Source organism: Pezoporus wallicus, unplaced genomic scaffold (genome assembly GCF_028554395.1).
Source record: "Pezoporus wallicus isolate ANWC-B61680 ecotype Strahan unplaced genomic scaffold, APGP_CSIRO_Pwel_v1 scaffold_2146, whole genome shotgun sequence".
Lineage (NCBI taxonomy): Eukaryota > Metazoa > Chordata > Aves > Psittaciformes > Psittacidae > Pezoporus > Pezoporus wallicus.
The window spans coordinates 4,170,655-4,193,066 of record NW_026639769.1 but is presented as its reverse complement, the minus strand read 5'-3'; the positions used below and the strand labels follow the sequence as shown (position 1 = coordinate 4,193,066).

Sequence of the window (22,412 nt, the reverse complement as noted above, 5' to 3'; positions counted from 1 at the left end):
TTTGTCTGATGCAGCCCAGTATACTATATATATCTCACATTTTTATGACCACCCTTTGGAGATGCTCCAACAGGTCTACATCCTTCTTATGCTGGGGGTCCCAAATGTCCTTAATGCCCCCTTGTCCCCACCCTTCCCTTTTTAGGGGTTTGAGAATCAGAAGAGGATCATGGGTAGGAGGTAAGGTCACTTGTGAGAAGGAAAAGCCTGTCAGATGCAGAAAGGTACTCTCCATGTTTTGCAACTTGCTTGGTTCAAGACTACAGAAAACAACTAAATTACTAGCAGTTGTCTTCCCCTGTATTAGCACAGTGAACGCTAACGCGTTCCAGAAAAAAAGAATCCTTTTCCCCCTTCTTGTCTACCTCACTTTTATTTTGGGGCTCTGCCCCAGTACCAATTTGCAAAGGTAAACATTTGTCATTCTAGAACAAAACCATACACTGTGAATGACCTATCCCTTTCCCCTGAAAAGGTCTCATAAGCTTTAGCTTAATTATATACACTTTACAATGAACGAAGAAAAGAACACCAGCCCATGTTGTATTATCTTTTGTTATTAAAATAAGGCAAGAGGAAACCCTTGGTAAGAGTGAAGCATATTAATTATGACAAGACATCATGACATATCAGTTGAGATCTAAAGGCCATTAGTAATACTTTTTGTAGTAAGTAGTGCAAGAGAGCTAACCCATGAGCAAGTATTTGATGGTAGACCTCAGTGCTAAAACAATTCACTTGATGACATTTACATGTAAATATACATAAAAAAAACCTATGTAATTTAGGTTTATAGTTAACAAAAAGTATGGTCTGAAGTGAATTAACTGTATCTAGCTGGATCAAAGCTCTTCTAACAATACTGACACATACGGGGTGTCAAAAGCATAATTGTACAATTCTCAATTTAGTAAAGTACTACTCTATAAAACAGAATAATGAAAACAGCTCTTACATTTTAATGTAAAGTATAAAATCATGTATTTACAGCTATATACACTTTACTGAACTACACTGGGTAGTTCACAGTAAAAAAAAAAATCCCTTTTTGAAAACCTTTCAAAAAATACATCAACTGCAGGTATGATCAAAAGTTACTAAGTTAGCAGCTGACATAACATCTGTAGTAAAAATATATTTTAGGAAAATACCTGAAAAAATCTAAACACCAATAAACACTTTAAAACTATTCCTGAAGTAAAAATTGTAGCAAAAAACAGAGTAAACTAGCTAGGATAACAGGAACTATTGCATACTGCTCTTTAAGAGCCATGTAGCGACTTAGAACAGAAGCAGCAGATACGGTAGGAGTTTTGTGATATAACAAAGTGGAAACTGGCAGAAAATAGGAAACCAGTTATCCAACTTGTCTCTATTTATTACCATTTTTACTGAACGAAGTGTAAGAAAAAGATGAGAGAATCCCTCTCACTGAGCATATCCTCCATCAAAGGCTAAAACAATTGGTAGAAGGATCCCAATTTCAAGAGCCTCGGACCAAAAACTTAAAACCACATTTACCGTATGTACTTACGGTTCAATGGACAATAGATTGGCTTATTACACTACAAGTTGCAAGTTAACTTTAAGAGTTAACACTATTTTGCAATATGAAGTGCTTTTTAATATATGTATCTATATAATATATAGATATTTGTAAAATACATGTGCAGATCTGACAGAACTGTGGAAACAGCTTTTGAGTCTTTTCTTCCCATTAACAAACCTTTATATCCTAGATAAGGAGTTTCAGGATTCAACAAGGATTTCCACAATATGATCAAGCTCATTAAGATCAGATTTACAATTAGAGTTAGAAGCCGTAGTTGTTGGAGAAGAAAATGTTTCCAGCCCATCACAATGTCCCATTTTTGTGTTGCTCATCATGCCTGTTAACACAGTATCAAGATCATAGTAAGAATTGTCAACTTCTGAAAACAGATCTTCAACAGAATTAGGATTTTTATTCTCCAGTGTCTCAAATATTTGATCTAATGATTTTTGAAAGTTTCCTTTATTTTCTTGTGGGTTCTCCATTTCCCACACATTGCTTTGCAAGTTTCTTGGAGCTTGCACTGAAGAGACTGTTGACATAGTTTCTGAATTATCTTGTGCCTGATCACCTTCAAAGTCCTTACTGAAAGTACTATAGCCTGGAACATGCTTTCCCTCAGCTTGTTCCCTAGATGAACGACAAAGGATATCTGTTGAAACAAGACGATCCAGGGATGCCTGCCCTGTACTCTGTGTGTTTATCATCTGCCAAGTCCCATCTTGAGTCATTTCCTCTTGGATCTGCCGTACCGTGTTGGCTATAAGTACCGAACGACAAAGGTTAGGTTCAACCAGCATGTGACACAGCTGAAGTTTAACCAAGGACATATCTAAAAGTGACTGCCGCTGAAGATTATATGAAGGAATAGCCTTAATACCAGCCAGAGTTCCTTCAATGTCTTCTTCGCCATCAAAACATTTTCTCTTTAATCCTCGCACAAACATTGTGTCCTGTTTAAAAAAAAAATAAAAAATTTATTGTACAAAGCCAACAGCTCAAGAGGGGGTAAGGAAGGACTGAAAAACAAAACATAAAAATCTTATCTTAAACAGCAAATTTCTTAAAGATAGAAACATCAGAATTGTCATACCAGGTTACAGAATGGCCAGTGTGGTACAACAGGGGTCAAGACTGGGTCCCAAAGACGGCACTCGGGAACCAAGGGTGAGCAGGTCCATAAGTCATGGCATCGGAGAGTGGCAAGGGCTCCCAGCTCCTGGCTCCCATTAAGCTCCACACTTGATGGAAGTCAGGAGCCACTGCTTCGCACAGAAGCAAACATCTCAACAGCTGTATTTCACTTACTGGAGAGGCAGCTTCTCCTTCCTCCTCCTGAGTTTCTACTGGCATGCTTAACCGCTAATTTTGGAAATAAAAATATAGCCTGGCACACGATCTTCAAAAGATTTGACCTCTCCAGAACATCAACATGCCTAACAGAGGAACATGAAAAAAACAGCATGTGCAGCATACTTGAAAAGGTTAGCTTATTTTCTCTACAGAGAGAGTAAGATTGAGATTTGTTCCATAGAACTTGAGACATTCAACTGAGGTGCCTAAAGCAGTCCTTCCGGTTCCCTTACTCAGGCGAGTAAATTAACTGTGTAATTCGAACATGAATTGTGCAAGTGCGTAGAGATAGGCACAGCCATCCTCTCTATGGGCTTCTGTACTTCTTTCACAGTTGACTATAATAAAGCAAAAATCCTGTAATCCTGGTTTTAAGTTCATCAGCTAGAAGGTGGGGTGCATGCAGGCTTCTCATTATTTACACCTCACCTAAAAATCACTTGCTGAATTGCCCAAGGTATGACTGTGAAGCAATAGCCTCCAAGTCTTGTTCTGATCTGCACTAACTTTGACAACACTGCCCCATGCACATACAGCAGATGATGTCTTGAAATAGAGCAAGTTCCATTTTTTTTTTTTTATGTAGTAGACCTCACTTCTTTTAGTCTTCTAAAAATTAGGCGGAAAATGAAGCTAGGAGTTGATCTTTACATTTTCTCACCTTTGTTATGTCCCTTGTAAGTCTTCCCTGCTTAGAATTCCTCTTTGGCCAGTATTTGGGGATTTATTTTTTTTTTAAATGCAGTGACCCAAACAAAACAAAGTTTTTCAACTAAAAGCTGATAAACCCAAAATACTATTGCAGTGTCTTTCTGTATAATTTTCCATTTCCCTCGGTAAGCCCTAACCTCTGCTTTGCTTTTCTGGTTGCTATGGTATGTTCCACATATTTTCAGAGAGCTTTTTCAGTCACTGAAAATCCAGCAAAGTGCAACAACATCGTTCCTTTCAAAATATATTACATATCTACTCTGAAAACCTGGTGATAGCACAGCAGCTAGATAAACATTTGGTTTGACTCTGTACAATGCTTCTTATATTGCTGTATATATCCATGGATAAACCTTTGTTTGGATTTTCTGACTCTTGAAGATTCTTTCTACTAAAGGTACAAAACTCCTTAGAAATCATAATATGCAGACATTGTAATATGCAGATACTACAATACAGACTTGGTCTTATGGTCATTTTTCATAGACTTTTCAAAACCTATCCCTGATTTACCAATATATTAAATGCTTTGGATGTTTCTTTTCATTTTTTCTTCTGTAACCTAACCTATTTGCATTACTCCCATTAAATACAACCCAAATTAGTGCCTTTTCCAGCTAACCTCCTACTAGAGGACATCCCATTTAATTTTCCCAAAGTCATACATACAGTAATTTCTAAACACACAGACCTTCCCCCATGTAAAACTTTAGAGACATCTTTTGGCACTACTAATTGACTGTGCATGATTATATCATCAAAAATTAAACACTTTGTGCAGAGTTCGAAGCTTCTTTTATTGTAACTTACATTCTTGTGAAGAATAATTAGCACTTTGAATGTTAAGCTGATTCTCATACATCTACTATTTGGCATTTAAATGCCTTCTAAGACACACCAACAGAAGAACAGAACACAGCAGAAAATTTAAAAACCTAACACATAACACACATTTGGGTGTGTATGAGGAGGGAAAAAATGTTTATGGATTCTGAAAGATACTCCTGCCACAGGACTCACTGGATTTTTTTTGCTGTAACACTTGCAGTCAATAACTCACATCATAAAAACAGCTGTCACCCTGTTCCTAAGACCACACAAAATATTACAGCTTCATTTAAGAAGCAAAGTATTACATACCAGTAATTGCGTTTGATGTAGTCCTTCCTCTTCTCCCATGCTACTGAGCAAGAGTCCATACAGTAAAAGTTAGAGCACCACCTACCAAGTACCGGGAAGCAAGATGTCAGGCAAGTACAGGAGATGCAGGACAAAATAGTTTCCCATTTCCAGATCTTACACACCTTCCTTCAACAGCTCTATCTTCACAACACTCCTATAAACTTGAATAGTACTATTAAACCAAATTTACAGCTAGAGCACAGAGGTGGTTTGCCCAACAATATTCCAAAAATTTGCAATAGGAGAAGGAAACTGCTTGTCTAGTCCCAGGTTATTACCCTGACCTTCGGACTGGCCTCTCCCTTATCCCTACACCTTTGCTATTTAAAGAGCAAACAAAATCTTGAGAGATCATCTGAAAAATTGAAACACGCTCAAAAGCATACTTGAAAGCAAGTCCTCATTACTTTCATCACAAAACTATAGAATCATAGAATAGTTAGGGTTGGAAAGGACCTTAAGATCATCTAGTTCCAACCCCCCTGCCATGGGCAGGGACACCTTACACTAAATCATATCACCCAAGGCATGCAGGATTCATCTCTGTTGTACAAAACCATGTCTCTCTGTTGCATCTAAAGAAAACCAGCAAGCACGCACAAATACAAAACTGAAACAGAGTAAAACCAGGGAGAATTTTCCTTTACCAGCACAGAAACTTTATGACTAAGATTTACTTTGCAGGATGACAATAATGAAAGTAATGACAGTAATTAAAATATTGTAACTATGAAGGCTGAGTTTTTAAAACACATTTAAGATAAAATAAGATTTGATATACCAACTAAAACTACCAAACACATGCAACAATTCCTTTAAATACTGAAACAAACAAAAAAAAGCTGTTTCAACAGGCTACAAAAGCTTATACAATAAAATATAACAACTTAGATACTTTTCTAGGTGTGTCTGCACAGTACAAGACAGTTCAGCATCTGCAACTGAAGTACATACCTAGAAAAAAAAAAAGAGGATGCATATAGACATAGACTCTTAGAACAGTTAGGGGTGGAAAGGACCTTAAGATTATCCAGTTCCAACCCCCCTACCATGGGCAGGGACACCTCACACTTAACCATCTCACCCAAGGCTCTGTCCAACCTGGCCTTGAACACTGCCAGGGTTGGAGCATTCACAACTTCCCTGGGCAACCCATTCCAGTGCCTCACCACCCTTACAGTAAAGAGCTTCTTCCTTATATCCAATCTAAATTTGCCCTGTTTAAGTTTGAACCCGTTACCCCTTGTCCTGTCACAACAGTCCTAATGAATAGTCCCTCCCCAGCATCCTTATAGGCCCTCTTCAGATACTGGAAGGCTGCTATGAGGACTCCACACAGCCTTCTCTTCTCCAGGCTGAACAGCCCCAACTTTCTCAGCCTGTCTTCATACAGGAGCTGCTCCAGTCCCCTGATCATCCTCGTGGCCCTCCTCTGGACTTGTTCCAACAGTTCCATGTCCTTCTTCTGTTGAGGACACCAGAACTGTACACAATACTCCAAGTGAGGTCTCACAAGAGCAGAGTAGAGGGGCAGGATCACCTCCTTGGACCTGCTGGTCACACTCCTTTTGATGCCGCCCAGGATATGGCTGGTTTTCTGGGCTGCGAGCATACACTGCTGACTCATGTTCATTTTCTCATCCACCAATACCCCTAAGTCCTTCTCTGCAGGGTTGCTGAGTCTTTTTTCTGCCCAACTGTAGCTGTGCCTGGGATTGCCCCAACCCAGGTGTAGGGCCTTGCACTTCTTTTTCTATTGTGGCTAGTAGTAAATTGTTTTTGAAGAGTGACTGCTCTCAGATCTGAGTGGAGTAAAAGGCTGACAAAGGACGGGGCAGGGGGGTGGGCAGGCACAGAAAACGTGTTTTTTTTTCAAGAAGCTGCACACTTGTTAAAATACCACAACACCACCTGCCACAAAACAAACAAATGAAAAACCCCTCATAAAATAAAAAAAACAAACCAGCCAAAATATTTTTATTTAATCCCAAAATATTCAGACTGAAATGCTGTTATGTCATGGAAACTGTATTTTAACCAACCCATAGTCTCATCCTCATTTGCAAAGAAACTCACAGCAATATTCAAGACAGAGTCATGAGGCATCTGAACCACCACTCTCTAGTGAGACACCAAGATATCAAAGCAATAAAGTATTTCACCTTGATGACGTTATAAAAGTTCTGGTTATGCTTTCAGAACATCCTATACCTGAAGGGCAATCTCCTTGAGAGCCTCTACACTGTAACTGAATCCCCATTTTCTACTTTAGGGTAGGTGACATGGGAATAAGCTTTGCTTAAAAAAGCTCAACCCAACAACCTCCTCTCCCTCCCACAAGTACAGATAAAGATGATGCAGTCATGAGAAAAATAACTTAAAAATATCTTCTGATGCTATTTTGTATATCTGATGATTTTAGAGGAAGAGGCTTTAGCTGTTCGCCTCCCAGAATAGCAGACTGAGACAGGTGGGGACTGCTGATGGAACACAGGAGTTATTGGTAAAAGAGCCATTATCACATCCACAAACTTGAAGACATAGTGGATGTTGGCAGTCCAGATCAGTTTGTAGTCTATTAACACACTAAAGGAGGAAACGGTTTTCCCATGGAATTAAATAACATGTAAGGCCTGCTGCATGTGATTCGAGGTTCATCCCTAGAGCAATAAATGAACCATGTGGAATTCTGTTAGCATAAAGAATATTCCCATCACAGCAATTATCTCCTCAGATTCTATTAACTGGCATACCAGTGTACCTCAGAACCTACGTTCACAGTTAAAAAAAAATAATATTAACTTCATAGCCATTATAAGATGTAATTAAAACCTTGCAAATAAATGACCTCCCCCGGACATTGCTGCACTATCGCCAACAAGCACTCATCTCAAGAGAATGCTAAATTTAAAGCCTAATTAATTAGAATTTAAGTACATTTCTCTATTGATTTATATATTAACATACTCAAAAAGGCATTAGCTATTGTGTAAAGCTTCTTGGTACATGCCAGCAAGACCGCTGCTGCTTTAGAGTCACAGTATTCAAAATCAACTGCTAATTTCAAGCAGCATCTGTCTCTGTCCAAGAGGCACTTGGACACTCTGTCTAGACTAGCTATATCATCTCCCTTCTTCCACTATTATCAGAATGTCAAGAGCCCAAATCAAGTGTGTTAAACTTGACCACTGTTTGAAATATCTGTACAAAAAAAAAAGCTGTCAAGGAGACAACAGCTATCCAAAGCATAATAAGGTAGGAAAAATGAGTTTTGGGAGCATAGTATTATGGAATTCACTAAAAGCACTGCTTTTTGGAATTGACAATTTCCCAGTCTGCTTTACAAAGAAGCTGCTTGAAATTTGATCCAATTCTTACTAAAGCATCAACTTAAACATTCCAGATTTGCACTCAATTCAGAGTCATGTGGTAATATGCTGCCAAAGACATACTTGAGTGTTGAATGGAAAAAGTAACTTTCCAATAGTGGGGGTAACAGGAAATTTTACACTGTTCATCTTTATGAGAAAGCAGACAAGAGCTACCTTGGCTAGTGCTGGAGGCTCACTTAAGCAGAGTGCTGTTTCTTTTTGTACAGCCATAAATACCATGATGGTAGTTAACAAGGGAACACAAGGTGTTCCATCTCCTGTCTACCACTCTAATCCTAGTCCAAAACTGAGCCTTTATAACAATTTTAGGAAAAAGTCAAAGCTACATGGAATAGCAAAAAGAAGATGGAAGGCCAGGTACTCCTCTTTAGGCATGTGTATGTACAGTGATGTTCAGCTCTAAGTTAGGCTACAGACACAGCAGAGGGCTGATAGGGCCAGAAACATCCCTATTCGGGCCTGGACAAAAGCACCTATAGCTCCTATAAGGCACGGGGCTTGGGTGTCTCTCTCCAACCCCAGTACAGGGGGCTAGCAGGTACCTATGCAGGACCCAAGGGCTTCGGGAAGGAGCACTAGCTCCAGAGGAAGGGCAGGCTAGGAAGCTGGGGCAACGGCAGACGGTGCGCCGGGCAGAAACCTCGTGGAAATGCAGGCGCCCGAGGCCGTGGCGGCTGAGCGGCGGGGGGGGGGGAGGACTGCTCGCCAGAGCCGGAGGGGAGAGGCGTGACCGGCGGGCGCAGCCGAGACGGGGAGCGAGCCCCAGCGCACACAGGCTGGGGAGGGGACGCAGCAGAGGCCGTGGCGGGATGAAGATGCGATGCGGTCGCCCAGGATGCTGAGGGAAGTCCGCAGTCACAGCACACCAGCGGTGGGCGGGCAGCGGCGCCGGGCGGGCACCCGAACGTGGAGGCGCGGGCTGTGCGGATGCAGCGGCTTAGGAAGAGTCCGAGTAGAGAAGAGGGGTGCCCAGCGCCCGAGAGGAGACAGGCTCCCTTGGCCCACCAGCCCCGGCCGCGAACGGCCACAGGTGGCGGTTACTCATCGTCCCGCGCTCCCGGCAAACGGCCCGCCGCCATTTTGAATCGACTCCCTCCTCCGCGGGTTCCGTCGGCACCGGCTCCCCATCCGCGAAGGCCCCACACCGAGCCCTGGGAAAGGCGGGCAGGCCGAGGGCACCGCGCCGCACCCTACCCAGCCCAGTCTATTCTACTCACCTCCTTGCCACTGCTGTCGCCGTCGCCTACCAGCGCAGAAACCCCCTCTCCCGCCGCTCCGCGCTTCGGGGGGGAAAGGCGGGGCCAACCGTGGAGATCCGCCCCGCCTCCCCCCGCCCGCCATTTTATTGTCGAAGCCCACAAAGGAACTCGTTTCTTCCCCCGTCCACCCGCTGGGGGGCGGGCCTTCCCCGGAAGCCACGCCTGCAAGGAAACGGCGGTTCCTATTGGCTGTCGCCAAACCACGCAGCCGCCGTTCGGCACTGCGATTGGCGAAGCGGTTGCCATGGCTCCCGGGCTTTCCCGCCCCCAGGCCCCGCCTACGGGAGGTTGCGGGTTGCCATGGCGCCCGAGCTCTTCCCCTCGGCCGTGAGAGGCTGGCGGCAGGCGGAGGCGGGGAGTGAGGCAGAACCGCCTCGATTTCAAACGGCGCCCAAGGGCCTGCGGCGTGTCTGGGCTCCAGGCCACGGGCTTCGGCGGGAACAGGTTCAGGCCTGGCCCTGCTGCAGCCCACGGGGCGCCCAGGGAGCTGCAGGCGTGACGCGAAGGCGGGGGGGGGCCGTCTTACCCGCTGGGCCCGGCTGCCTTCTGCTGTCGGGCGCCGCTTCCTTCCAGGGCGGGAGCCCCCAGCTCCAACCGCGGCCGCCTCCGCCCCTGGAGCTCCCGCCCTGCGGGGGGTGCCAAGCCTCATGACTCCATTAGCAAGGCTTGTGGCATTTCCTGTTTGGGCCTGGCCTCCCAGACTCAGGTCTCGGGGCCAGAGCACGGGGAAGCGCTTCCTTGGGGCAAAGGGAAAGGCTAAGGCTTCGCACCCTTCAGGAAGCTGTTCTTTCAACCGCTCTGCTGAACGAAAAAAACCCAATCAAACATAACAAACCAAATCAAAACCAAACCGAAAAAAAAAAACCCAGAACATCCCCTCCACCCCTCAAATGCTTTGGACGCTGCTGTGACCTCCAGCTCGCGGCTGCTGCACATCTGCAAGTACTTAGTCTGAGCGAGCGTTTCTCCGTCACATTCGCGGTCTTGCAGCTACGTGCCGCTGTCTCCGAAGTAGCCAGAAAGGAGGGGGACCGGGAGATAGTCGCAGGAACACGGCAGCTGCTGCAGCAGCCTCAGGCCAGGGGGGCTGCTGCCCGCGGTGGGCGGGGAGAGAAAGAAAATGGGGAAAAAGGAGGGCAGGCAGTCTGTGTCCGTGTGTGTGTGTGTCATCAACTGGTCCTGGGGGTGAGGTTCAGTAGGAAAGGCTGTAAACAGCAGTAGCGTGATACGGGATAGCAGGAGGAGATTAACCCTTCCATAGCAAAGCGAGATCTGCTTTTGGGACAATACAGGTTATGAAGTGCAGTGTTTTCCCCTTGGGTAAGTTCCCCTCACGGTTTCTTGCAGTGGGCTTATGGCGTCATGGTGTAAAAATATGAGTCAAAACTTTGAAAGAACAATACCACAAAGAGATGTTCCCATGCTCTATTCAGCTTGATACTGGCTTCTAGTTTCGTTGCAAGATACAGAGAGATAATACAAAGAGGTAATCCCACAACAAATCCTGCAAGGACCTTTAGCCTTTCTGGACTTCCCTTTTGAGGTAGTGTGGGGGGTGTTCACTGGAGGTGCTCAGCTAGAATAATTCATTGGTATTGCTCTTTCTAGTGATAGCATCATCTATATAGTAAGGTATATAATTACCCTTTCTTTATATATATATGTATATATATATATATAAACACACACAGTGAGGGGGTCTTGTAATTTTTGTGTTGTGGGTTGTTGTTTTTTTTTTCTTCCAATAAATTCTCCAGTGAAACAAGAGGATCTCTGATTGCTTAAAACCTGTATCATCTATGTTTCTGATTAAACCACTGAAAGAAAAATTGTGAAAGGTTCTCAGCACTCTGTCTTCTTTGAAAAGCTGCAGAACTGTCTTGTCGAGGTATGATTTGATTATTCTCAGGAGGAAAAAACTCCCACATATCACATGTGACAAACAAAACTTGCAAAGTCAAAATGGAAAAATCTGGGCAGACCTATGCAAAACAATGCAGCCCTAGAAAGCAAACAATCCCTGGTAAGACTAAAAGTGTTATAAATAATTTAATCTAATTGTAAACACAATGTGACAAAGATCAAATTTTAGCTATGCACTAAAATTTTTCATCCTCCTACTGGTTTTGGTAAACGGTTCTAACACCAGAGTTAAAACAGGTGAAAACCTGGTAATTTCCTAAACATTTATATTTTGACAAAGCTACCTCAGTGCATGAAACTCACTGCAAGCAAAAGCAGAACCAATGCCTGTGTTGAAGTTCTAGAGACAAAGCATGGAGCAGAACTGAAAAGAAACGTCTGCCAAGCAACTTTATAGGGGAAACTGAAATGAAGACAATAGCTGCATACACACACACACACACAAGAAGGGAAATTACTGGTCAGAAATGGCAGGAGACTTTTAAATCGAAAAGTGATTCCAAATGTGTATTCAAAGCTTCTAGACAACTGAGAAGCACTGTACCTAGTAAGACAGTGCAGAGCAACCTGCTTGCTGATGAAATGAGTAATACAGGTGACGGGGAAGAAAATGATGTAAATCAGCTCAGCAGATCTCATAGGAAGATGGGTCACTAGTGGGCACCTAGCAAAACCTCCAGAGCAAGTGGCAATCCCAAGGGGATTCAGAAGGACTGGCAGCCTTTATAAAGGTGTGATTGTCAAAGAGGGGTGAATGGGATGTCTTTGTTGTCTGAAAACAGGAGGTACAGGGCTAGTTTAACAGGAGCAGACATTGCCTTGACCTCTCTGAGAGGGTCCGAGGTGCAGCTCCATCCTTAGCACACGGTGGGGCTTATTTGAGCTGGAGCCGCTGCTGCATAGCTAGAGGACTGATTGAAGTGGAACAGCTACCCCGAGCCCTTTCTCTTGGCAGGCCGTGGTTAGCTTGTGCTCGGGGTGGATGAGGGACAGATCCAGCTTCAATCTGTGAGAGCTGCATGTGCACACGGGCTCCGTGCAAGCTGTGGTGGCAGCCAGCTCGGGCTCTCCCCATCCCACAGCCCGCCTGTGCCGGCAGAGCCTCCTCGCCGGGAGTCCCTGACTGCCTCTTCGTCCAGCAGTGGCTGGTACTGGGTGGTGTGACCTGCGTGCCATGCTCATTGGAAAGCAGCCAGTCCTCCCAGCCCCCTTCCTTCCCTTCTGGCGCAAGCCTGTGCTGGGCTGTGCTTGATGCCTTTGGAGCTTTGCTGCTCCTTTCTCAGAGCTGCTCAGCCCCCGCTGAGCTGGCCAGACTTTCGCACATCGGCAGTGCCGGGAAGGCTGGTTCAGAGTTGGACAGTGTTTATAAATCCACAGAAATGAATACAAACTCGATGGCCAGGAGCAGGGCTGGAACTATTCTTTTGAAAGACAGAAATAACCAGACATGACTCAGCCCTGAACTGGAAGCCATGAGCTGTCGTCAGTGCAGTGCTGTACTCTGGGTAGCGAGTCTTACTGAAAGGCAAGGTGTGTTAGCTCAAGCTCTGTGCTGTACCGGCGTGACTGCATGAGATTTGGAAGTTTTGGCTCTGATCCCGCTGGTTCAGAGCAGGAACAGAGCTTGCTTGCCTCTGCCTGCTAAAGACAATGTGGACTTGCTCTGAGTCTGTATTGTTTCTCTCATAATTACAGTTTGATTAAAGCACTTAAGATATGTTTGTCTTTTTAATTTGGCTCCAGAGTAGGGCAGGAGGCCCACTCATAATGTACCATTTCCTTTGAGCCCAACCTGGCAAATTCTGATTACTTGTGAGATAGGCAGCATTATGAAACAGGCCTGAGTGCTTCTGCAGACAAGCACATTCCTGCAAGCAGAGCTAGCCTAAAAAATCCAGGAGCAGATGGAAGAAAGGCTAAGGAGGGTAATTAAATGTGGCTGTTCCCTAAGAAGTAAGCCTGTTGTAGCAGCTCAGGTGGGCCCTGTAAGGCAGGTACAGGATACAACTTAATTGTGTGAGGTCTGCAGTCATGGTGCATTGGGTTTAAGTGAGTTTATATTACAGCTTGTTAATGTGTGGACCACCAAAGATAGCTGGAAGTTCTGCTCAGCATTCAGTGAGGATAAGCTTCTCCTTCACTGTTCTGAGCCTGGGAAGGCTGTTGCTCTACCTGTAGGAGGGGGTTGGACAAAGAACAGCAGGCATCTGGTGCCTGTAAAACAAACCAAAGCATTCATACTAAGAGTGAGCATTTGTGGGCTAACTGTAGCTTGATGTTGGATGAGAATGATGCTGGCATCAGATGTTAATGGCTTGCAAAATGAGAATAGCATAGTCAGAGCAGTCATTACTCCAACTAATCCACACACCAGATAATACATGTCTGAATGTGGCAGCAGTTGGCTGGCTGTGTTGGCTGAGCTGGGTGTTTGTGCTAGTGAAAAACCTAAGAGCAGCAGTAAAGAGGTGATGGAGGGAGTGTGTGTGGCTGTCAGTACAGCAGTGGCAAAGAAAATCTGTTCTTAGGCAGAAATCTGTCTGCCTCAGGCCACCAGCCTCAGGCCCTAGGTTTTATGGCTGTGGTTATCTGAATTATCTGGTAGGAGGCCAAAGGGATTGAAAGTGACATGAGCTAAGAAACAAGTTTTCTTTAAGAACTTGTACAGATCAAGAAACTCTGTGAGCTAAAACCACCAACACTGTGTTTGTCTAAGTCAGCTACTAACTTTATGGAACCGATAATAAATTGCTAAGAAGTATTAATACGTTTTGACTAGAGGAAATAGAGTGGAAAAACGACACAGGAAAGCTATTAGACTTGTACTAGTCTGAAAAATTTTAGCCTGCCTGGCTAAAGTGGATGTGTTGGAGTTAAGGACCCTTCACAGGCAGCTGTAGAAGCTGCTGACCATATTTCCTCTTATGGTGGCAAGAACTGGAAAGAAAGAGTGCCCTCATATTACAATATTTATTTATGCTCCTCAACCACTGAGATGTGCAAAATAAAAATAGAAGGAGCATTTTCAGCAAGATTTACGGTTGCCAGATAAATTGAAGTAAGTGTTCTGCATGGTAGCTGATACACAAGCCAAAGGGGCACAAAGCATCCTTGAGAAATTCCAGCCATGAAACCACATAATGTGTATGTGCACTGGCAGGCAGGGGCCAACAGCCAGTACGTGCATTTGTGTTGGTAGTGAACATCTGCGGTAGTAACAAAGCCCAGATGAGAGGAAGACTTTCCAAGTGGACCTAGTGAGATGCTAAACTACAATAGAAATCTCCAGTGGCAAAGCACCATGCACTGTACTAGACAGGAGGAGTCTTCAGATTATGCAGTAGCGGTCAGCAAAGGGATTTTAAAGCGCTGAATGTTGTTTGGGGGTTTATTTTAAGGCTTCTAAGCCCTCTTCTGGATCATCATGGTAGTTCTGTTTATGTTTATAAGGGGCAGGATTGTTTTGTTGTTGCAAAAGTGTTGCATTATTATAATGGTTTTCTAATAACTAGAGGAACACACCTACTTCCTTCATAACAAGGATTTTCTTTTAAACATACATTTTGGACACTTGAATGCCATGTTGTCTGATGCTGCTTAAAATACGTGTTCCATATCTAAGCATAAATACCATAGGGTATGACAGTTGCTATAGCAACTAAGCATCTACTGTTAAATAGCACCCACAAGCTCAAAAAACATGTGCACCCTGTCACTACACAAGGTATTCCTTTCTTTGCAGCAAGCTAAGTACCATATTTTCATCTCAGCATAGTCTGTTTCTGATGAATATGTTTGTGCTGTGCATGTGAAGATCCTTTCCCCCCCACCACCTCTGCCTTTCTTTGAAAACTGCAGATACTGGAAGAACAAAATAGCCTGAAGCAGTTGCAAGCTGAAGAGGTTAATGAATAATTCCTGTTTCGTATATCCTTGAACATACATTAGAGTGTGGCTTTCAGATTTTTTAGGCCAGATTTGAGGCTTACACCTTTGCTGTTTTGCATCTTTTCATATTGCAGTGTTTGACTCTTAAAATCAGCCTTTTGGAAGGCACTGTGCTTTTTCGAGAAGCTGTGTTGCTGAAAATTACAATAGCAGTGGGAAACAAATCTCTGCTGTAGTGGCAAACTGGAGAGTTATAATTCAAAAGCACAGTTAAAGCTAACAAAACTTTTAGGAGTATGTAGGTCAGTTACTTATTTTTAGGTTTGCCTTAATCATTTGGACCATGAAAAATAGAAGGAAAAAGTAGAAAAATAAAAACACTGAGTATGCAGTAGTTTAATCCTGGTGGTTGTGACTTTAGTAACAGCTGTTGACAGCGTTAGTTGTTCTACACTTTCCAAAACAGAAATGTGATTTTCTATTGAATAAAATTGAGCATTAGTAAGAGAAATATGCTGGTTATAGAAGTTAACTCTTTATCTGCAAGTTAAAATGACCCTCTGTGCTCCATGGAAGAATAAGTGAAGGCTGTGATGGCTTGTTGGAGTGTTTGGATTGTTTCCAAATTATGTTTTAGAGTCTGGTGAATTGATAGGTTAAACTGGAAAACGTCCAAAAATTATTGCTGTCTTTCATTTCATGGTGGCTTATCTGAATTACACATTCCTTAAGAAAAGAAGTCATAAATTATAGTAGGAACATCACAATTATAGTTTAATGAGGGTATAAAAAAGTGAGCTTAATTGGGTAAACAAGATGCAAAAAAGAATATTAAAAATGTGATTTTTTTACCCTATTTTTTCCTAAGAGGATGATTGCTAATGGTTGCCTGCCTGATCTGGTTAAAGGGTTAGCCCAATTAAAAGCATGAATATGAACATACATAACAGACTGTGAGCTGATCTTGTTCTCGTTCTCATCCTGTCCCATGATGGGAATGACAGCTTTGACTTTTATAGCAATAAATGAATGTTAACTCATGTCTCCTGGTGCTCTGTCAGTAGCCAGTGGTTTCCCAGCAATCATTTCGACATGTCTAATGTTAATGGAATAATAAATGTTTAATTTGCCTTACTTAATCTGGCTAACAAATAGCACTAAATGCCAATAGACTTGGGAGAAAGTCACCTGTGCTGCAGTGAGCAGTGTTGTAGCACCATGTGGAGAGTGGTTAGCTGAGACAGGGAGGCAAAGTGGGACTCCTGAAAGAATTGTTTAGAATTTGCTGGGTGTTTAGTTACTGCAGGGGCTGAATGCCTTCGGTGTTATGTTTATGCAGTCCTGGCACTTGCATCCTCTCCAGGGAATCATGGACAGATCCCTGCAAGTTCCATCATCCTCTATTTTTTATTATGTAATGCAAGGGTATTCTCTCTCTCTTTTTCTTTCCATGATTCTTCTTGCTTGCTTTCACTTCTGTTTTTTGCTTCTTGTTTTTCTGTGTTTGTAGCTGCCTTTTGAAAAAAGTTGCATATTTCTTTCACAGTTGGATAGATATTATAACCCAACCTTGTGTCTGCCTCAGCAGCTGTCTGTATGGTAAGCATGAGCATAAATACACACAAATCATCCGTACGGACTGATTTACCTAGCAGCACAATGTCTTACAAATTTATGATTACAGGCTGTGCACTTAAGAGATACAAGAGATACTGTTTTTTTTTTCTTCCATTGTGAAGTCCATTGGCAGCAGGAGAAATACGGTAGAGTCTGGTGCCCTCTTGTGACTACATTAAACTCGTGGAGAAAACATCATCCCCTGAATTAAATGTGATCGAGATTGAATTACACTGGAAAGCACAAAGAAATTTATCCAAAACAAAAGCTGGAAGTATAGCAAAAGGGAATTGATCTCTCAGGATAATTTCTGAAATGAAACTTCTGCTGCATGATTCAGAATAGAGGCAGAAGACTCACAACCCATAGTTGACTGATGTGTTGAATGTTTCATTGATTTGTTGCTTTCGTGAAAGCTTTTCTTCATGCTAGTCAATTAGACATGATACTGAAGCATGGACAAATCAGGATGATACATTAGGATTGCTTTACATCATGGAAGAATATGTCCAAGCTACACTTCTACATAAAAATAAAAGAGATTTTTTTCTCCAAACTGTGGAGGTTTGAAGTCATTATGATCTGAAACTATGGAACAGCAAAAAAAATTCAGATTCATATTTCATTTTCCACAGCTAGTTTCACAGCTCTGGTTTAACTTCATGTAGATTTATTTGTAATGGTATTCAGTAACTCCAGGGAGTTTTTTATCCTTGCAGAGTGTTATTTTTAATCTTGGAATTTGACTAAGAAACTGTTCTAGTATCTGAAATTGAATGCTAAGAAACAAAAAGACAAATATTTAATATAATTTCCAGCTTTCCCCCTCTCATTAGAGGGGATCGTTTCTGGTCAGAAGAGGGAGTGAATCATCCTTGGATGAAGCATGCAGAGTCCACTCAGCCTCCTATTAGGGAAAGCCCCTTGCTGAGTTGTAAAATCACACATGCCTTTGAATTCTGCTTTTGTGGATACTGAAGTTACCTGCTGACCTTTAGTTTCCCTTTCTATTATTACGTTACAGACTGTCAGTATCTGCTTCATACTGGTGTGTACAAAGGAAGTTCCACATTTGCCCTCTTTTTACTTGTTTCTGATAGAAACTTCAGATTTGTACTTGGCCTGTGTGGAATCTCCTGCCTTTTGTTGACAGGCCATTCCCACAGTAATAATCAAGACAGCAAGAAGTCAGCCATACTCCTGAGTTCCCTTGTTATTTAATGTACATTTTCCTTCTATTTTGCATATTGCCGCATCTAGTCTTGAGTTTAGTTTGAGGGTTGTGCATTTGTTATCTTCCAGACACAGCTATTACTGCAAACAGTGCAGTTAAGTGCACCATTTCACTGACAGCTATAGACTGGCTGTTTTCCTAAGCGTTATTTTAGGAAAGATTTGAATGAAAGAGGTAGGCAGGAACCATACATGCAGCTAAACAGAAAATTACAGGATTTTTTTTTTATTACCTCATTAAATGTCCTTTACCCAGCATTTTGTCAAGTCACCTATAAATGTCAAACATACAATAATAAAAACTACCTGTAGTGGGTAGTGTGAGCCTACTCTTCTAGACTACATTTAAGAAAGGCCCCCTACCCCCTGAAATTAATCAAATAAGTAAGCAATAGTGCTGTTGCCTCAAGCCTATCAGGCTCAGACTGTCAGAAAACCATTCCAGAAACCTGGTGCTAAGAAAGTGCTTCCCAGCACATGTAAATAGTGCCAGGAAGGGAGGAGCCTGAGAGGCAGTGTCTGCATGGTTACATCTCAAAGCACTAAGGATTTTAGAGATTATTACCGATGGCTTACTGTGTACCCAAGTTGCAACAACAAATGCTATTAGTGTTACTAACTGTAACCTCTCCTGTACCTGGAGAGGTCCTATGAACCTTGTGTGCACTTGACCCTGAGCGTTTCTAAGTATGAATCGCTGTTACTTTTACCTTTTGTGAGCAACAAAACACCTCCAAACACCAAAATATCCCAGTGAGGAAAAATCCCAGTGAAGTCCACAGAGGCTTAGAGCTCATGTTAACAAAAGGAGACCCAAAGTTAAAATGAAAACTTGCCTTTTTTTTCTTTTCTTTTTTTTTTTTTTTTTTCTTTGTGATACCTCAGGGTAAAGGGGAAAAAATTAAAGTACTTTGAATCTGCCCCTGAAAGTGCAGACGCATTAGAATTTGAGGTTTAGTACTATTTGCCTCCATGCCATTCATTGCTCCATTGCAGTAAGCTCTGAATATGCACATGACACACCTGCTCACTCTTTCTAGTATCTTCTGCAAAGGCTTGTATTTTAAACCGAGAAGACAGACAATGCTCAAGGGAGGAAGTGTCCCATTTTACAGATGGGGAACTGTGATACAGCTGGGGCATTTCTAAGTAACTTTCTGAACACTCGAATATTTGCACACTCATTCAGAACATCTGCAACTTAGTGTTTACAAGGCTTTTCAGAACTTTGTGTATCATACAACATGCTTTTCCCACAGTACCTCTCTTCAATTTGATTCTTCACCTCCCTCATCAAAATATTTCAAGACAGACCTTTGAACATGCAGGGGATTCTCTGTGATCATGGGCTGAAATGCATGGGCCCTGTCACAGACTGAGGCTGTGGAACAGGATGGATCATTTCTTGGCGTACCGAGAAGGCTTATTTTGAGGCTGCTCATGTAGATGATTTTCATGTGATGTTTCGTGAATTTCTTACCACATAGCTTATCATCTCTCCTCAGCAGACTTTCCATCTGTCTGCAAGGCTGGTTTTTGATTTGTTATCTCTGAGCATTTCTTACAGGAATAGGAGGGTTAAAACCCTAAAAGTTTTTTCAGTGATCTGAATTACTGATGAGACAGTGAATTTAGAGTCCTACTTTTTCTTACCAATGGCTCATAATGACAGCAACTAACATCTGTTATTAATAATAGTCTAATCTGGGGTAACAGATTTCTCTTTTTTATGGTTCATTTTCCTTTCACTTGAAGATTGCATGATTAGGCCATGCGTCACTCCTGGTGGAAATAGATCGTGAGAAGCGCCCTCTCCTGTGGAAAGGTTAATTGTGCAGGAGAAAAGGAGCACCGCGGGATGAGATGGAGAGAGCACTGGTAGGTATCACATCCTCTAGACACTAGTTGCAGAAGGCATGCTGGAAGATCCATCTCTGGGGATGCTGCCACCTGTATGCTTGCCTGCGCAGCAAAGAGGTTAAAAACATGATTTCACCTCTCTGATGCAATCCCCCCTACCCTTATTTGCTACCTTTGGCTTGTGCTGGTTTGAAAACAGGACAGGTATTCTGGCCTGTGAGACAACTTTGGCATAATTTCATTATATAAAGGATGTTTCCTAAAAGATTATTTCCCAGGGTGACCTGTAGGATGGCAGCATGCTCACAAAGAAAAGCCTTTAGACTGTGGATGTTTTTGAAAGCCTCATTCTGAGTTAGGTTTCATCACTCACCAGCCAACAGAAATTTGGCATGGGGTTGTACACGATATCAGAGAATAAACAAGATCAGCTACAGGGCCACCAACTGTAGAAGAAACTTTGTCATGCATAGAGAGCCTTAGTTCATTTGTATCTGGTTTTGCCTGTTTTGTGTAACTATCCTCCTTAAGTAGAATTCAGTGCTGAACACGAAAACATTTCTTAGGCAGGAATAGAGTTTTATAAGTGAGTTATTCAAAACAATTACTTAAAAAATGGATTCTTTAGAAATAATATAAAATTGATGAATAAACAAATAAAGCAGATATATTGTCTGCAAAACCTAGTTTGGCCAGCTGTAGTTCATTGGCAGAAATTATTCACTTCATGCTTCATAGTCACACTTAAAATAACCAGCAATCCAGTTATCTCCCAGGTATGTTATGAATGTCTGACACAACTCTTCTGCCTAAAACTACAACTATTCTACCTAAAAGAACAACTCTTATTCCTAAAACTACACCTATTCTACCTAAACCTACAACTCCTAATGGAAAACGAACAATCTTCTTAAAAAACAGCAATCTTCAAGGAAAACAGGAACTCTTTGAAGGAAAACTTCAAACAGCATGAAAACTCCCCTGTCAGCCAGCCCTGGGAACAAGCAGCACAAGGTCATTTCAGTGAGGCTACTGATGGTCATTGTGTTTGCCACGTGCTGGGGAGAGCGGGACTCTGCCGCGGGGGGCTGGGAGCCAGCCCCTACGTGATCACACTCGGCTCGAGTGTCCCGAAGGCAGCGCAGGGCAGCGCGGTGGTGGCGCTTGTGCCGCCAGGATGAGGCCACCGGGCACCGTGTCCCTGCGGCGGGGACGTCACACACAGCCCCAGCCCCAGCGCGGCAGCAGCCAGCCCACCCTGACTGCCAGCAGTGGATGGGGGGCACGTGCTGCCTTGCCACTCGTCAGCTGGTATCCATCCCCTCCACATCCACCTCCATCAGTTCGTCCACCTCCATCAGTTTGTCCTCCTCCACCTTCATGTCCACATCCATTGGTTCCTCCCCTTCATGTCCACATCCATTGCCTCCTCGCCCAGCCCCACTTGGGTCTGCATTTGCTGGCTCAGATACAGTGCCCGAGGTGCAGGGAACAGGGCAGTAGGGATGGGAACAAATGAAAAGGGCTGGGAGTAGGGCAGAAGGGCAGAGCAGGAACAGGGCAGAAGGGATGGAGCGCGCAGGCGGGCGCAGGGGAAAAGTGTGGGGTCAGGGGTGAAGGTTTGTGCTGTTGTCTGGACACGGGCAGTTGCCGCTGTGACGTGGGCTGTGACATCACCCCAGAATTCCAGGACTGCTGTGAGCAGGGGATGGGGACGAGCCCTGAAGGGGCTGCAGCTTCACGGGGGACATTGGGCAATCGTTACGTGACCCCCTGAGACGACAGAGACACACTTTGGTGCTTAAATAATCAATAAAATGTTTGAATGCTGCGCTGGCCAACTCCAGATGTGCCAGGGCCATCTCCTGTGCTCCCTCCCTGTCGCACAAGCAGTCAGTGAGCGACCTGAGCAGTGCTCATGTGCTGCAGTCGGGATGTGTCCATGGGGCTGGGATTCAGCCCTGCCCAGCCACGTCCTCCAGCCGTGCCCATCACGGGTGAGCCCGTGCGAGAACCTGCGCCCCATGCGCAGCGAAGGCTGCGAGGGCAGCACAAGATGTGGTGCCAGCAGCGTGTGTCCAGGGCTGCCTGCTTCAGGAGGGGTCTGCAACAGCTCCACACCTTGATTGCAGCGATCATGAGGTGGTCGAATTCGAGATCCTCAGGACGGTGCGAAGAGCGTGCAGCAAGCTCACTGCCCTGGGCTTCAAGAGAGCAGACTTTGGCCTCTTCAGGAACCTGCTTAGGAAGGTTCCATGGGATATAGCCCTAGAGGGCAGGGGGGCCCAAGAATGTTTTCTGATACTCAGGGATCACCTACTGCAAGCTCAGGAGTGTCGCATCCCAACCAGAAGGAAGTGCATCAGGAGGGCCAGGAGACCTCCCTGGGTGGATAAGGAGCTGCTGAGGAAAATTTGAAGGAAAAAAGAGGCTTATAAAAGG

General features: G+C 43.7%; 1 protein-coding gene across 1 annotated transcript; it reads right to left on the bottom strand.

Annotated features, from left to right (window-relative positions):
• Positions 1-536: 536 nt before the first annotated feature.
• Positions 537-5,201, bottom strand: CDCA4 (cell division cycle associated 4). The gene is given in 4 exon segments (XM_057416212.1): positions 537-2,505; positions 2,646-2,752; positions 2,755-2,914; positions 4,757-5,201. Coding segments are annotated over 4 exon segments (1,062 nt in total). The 5' UTR covers positions 4,796-5,201; the 3' UTR covers positions 537-1,749.
• Between the last annotated feature and the right edge of the window lie 17,211 nt (positions 5,202-22,412).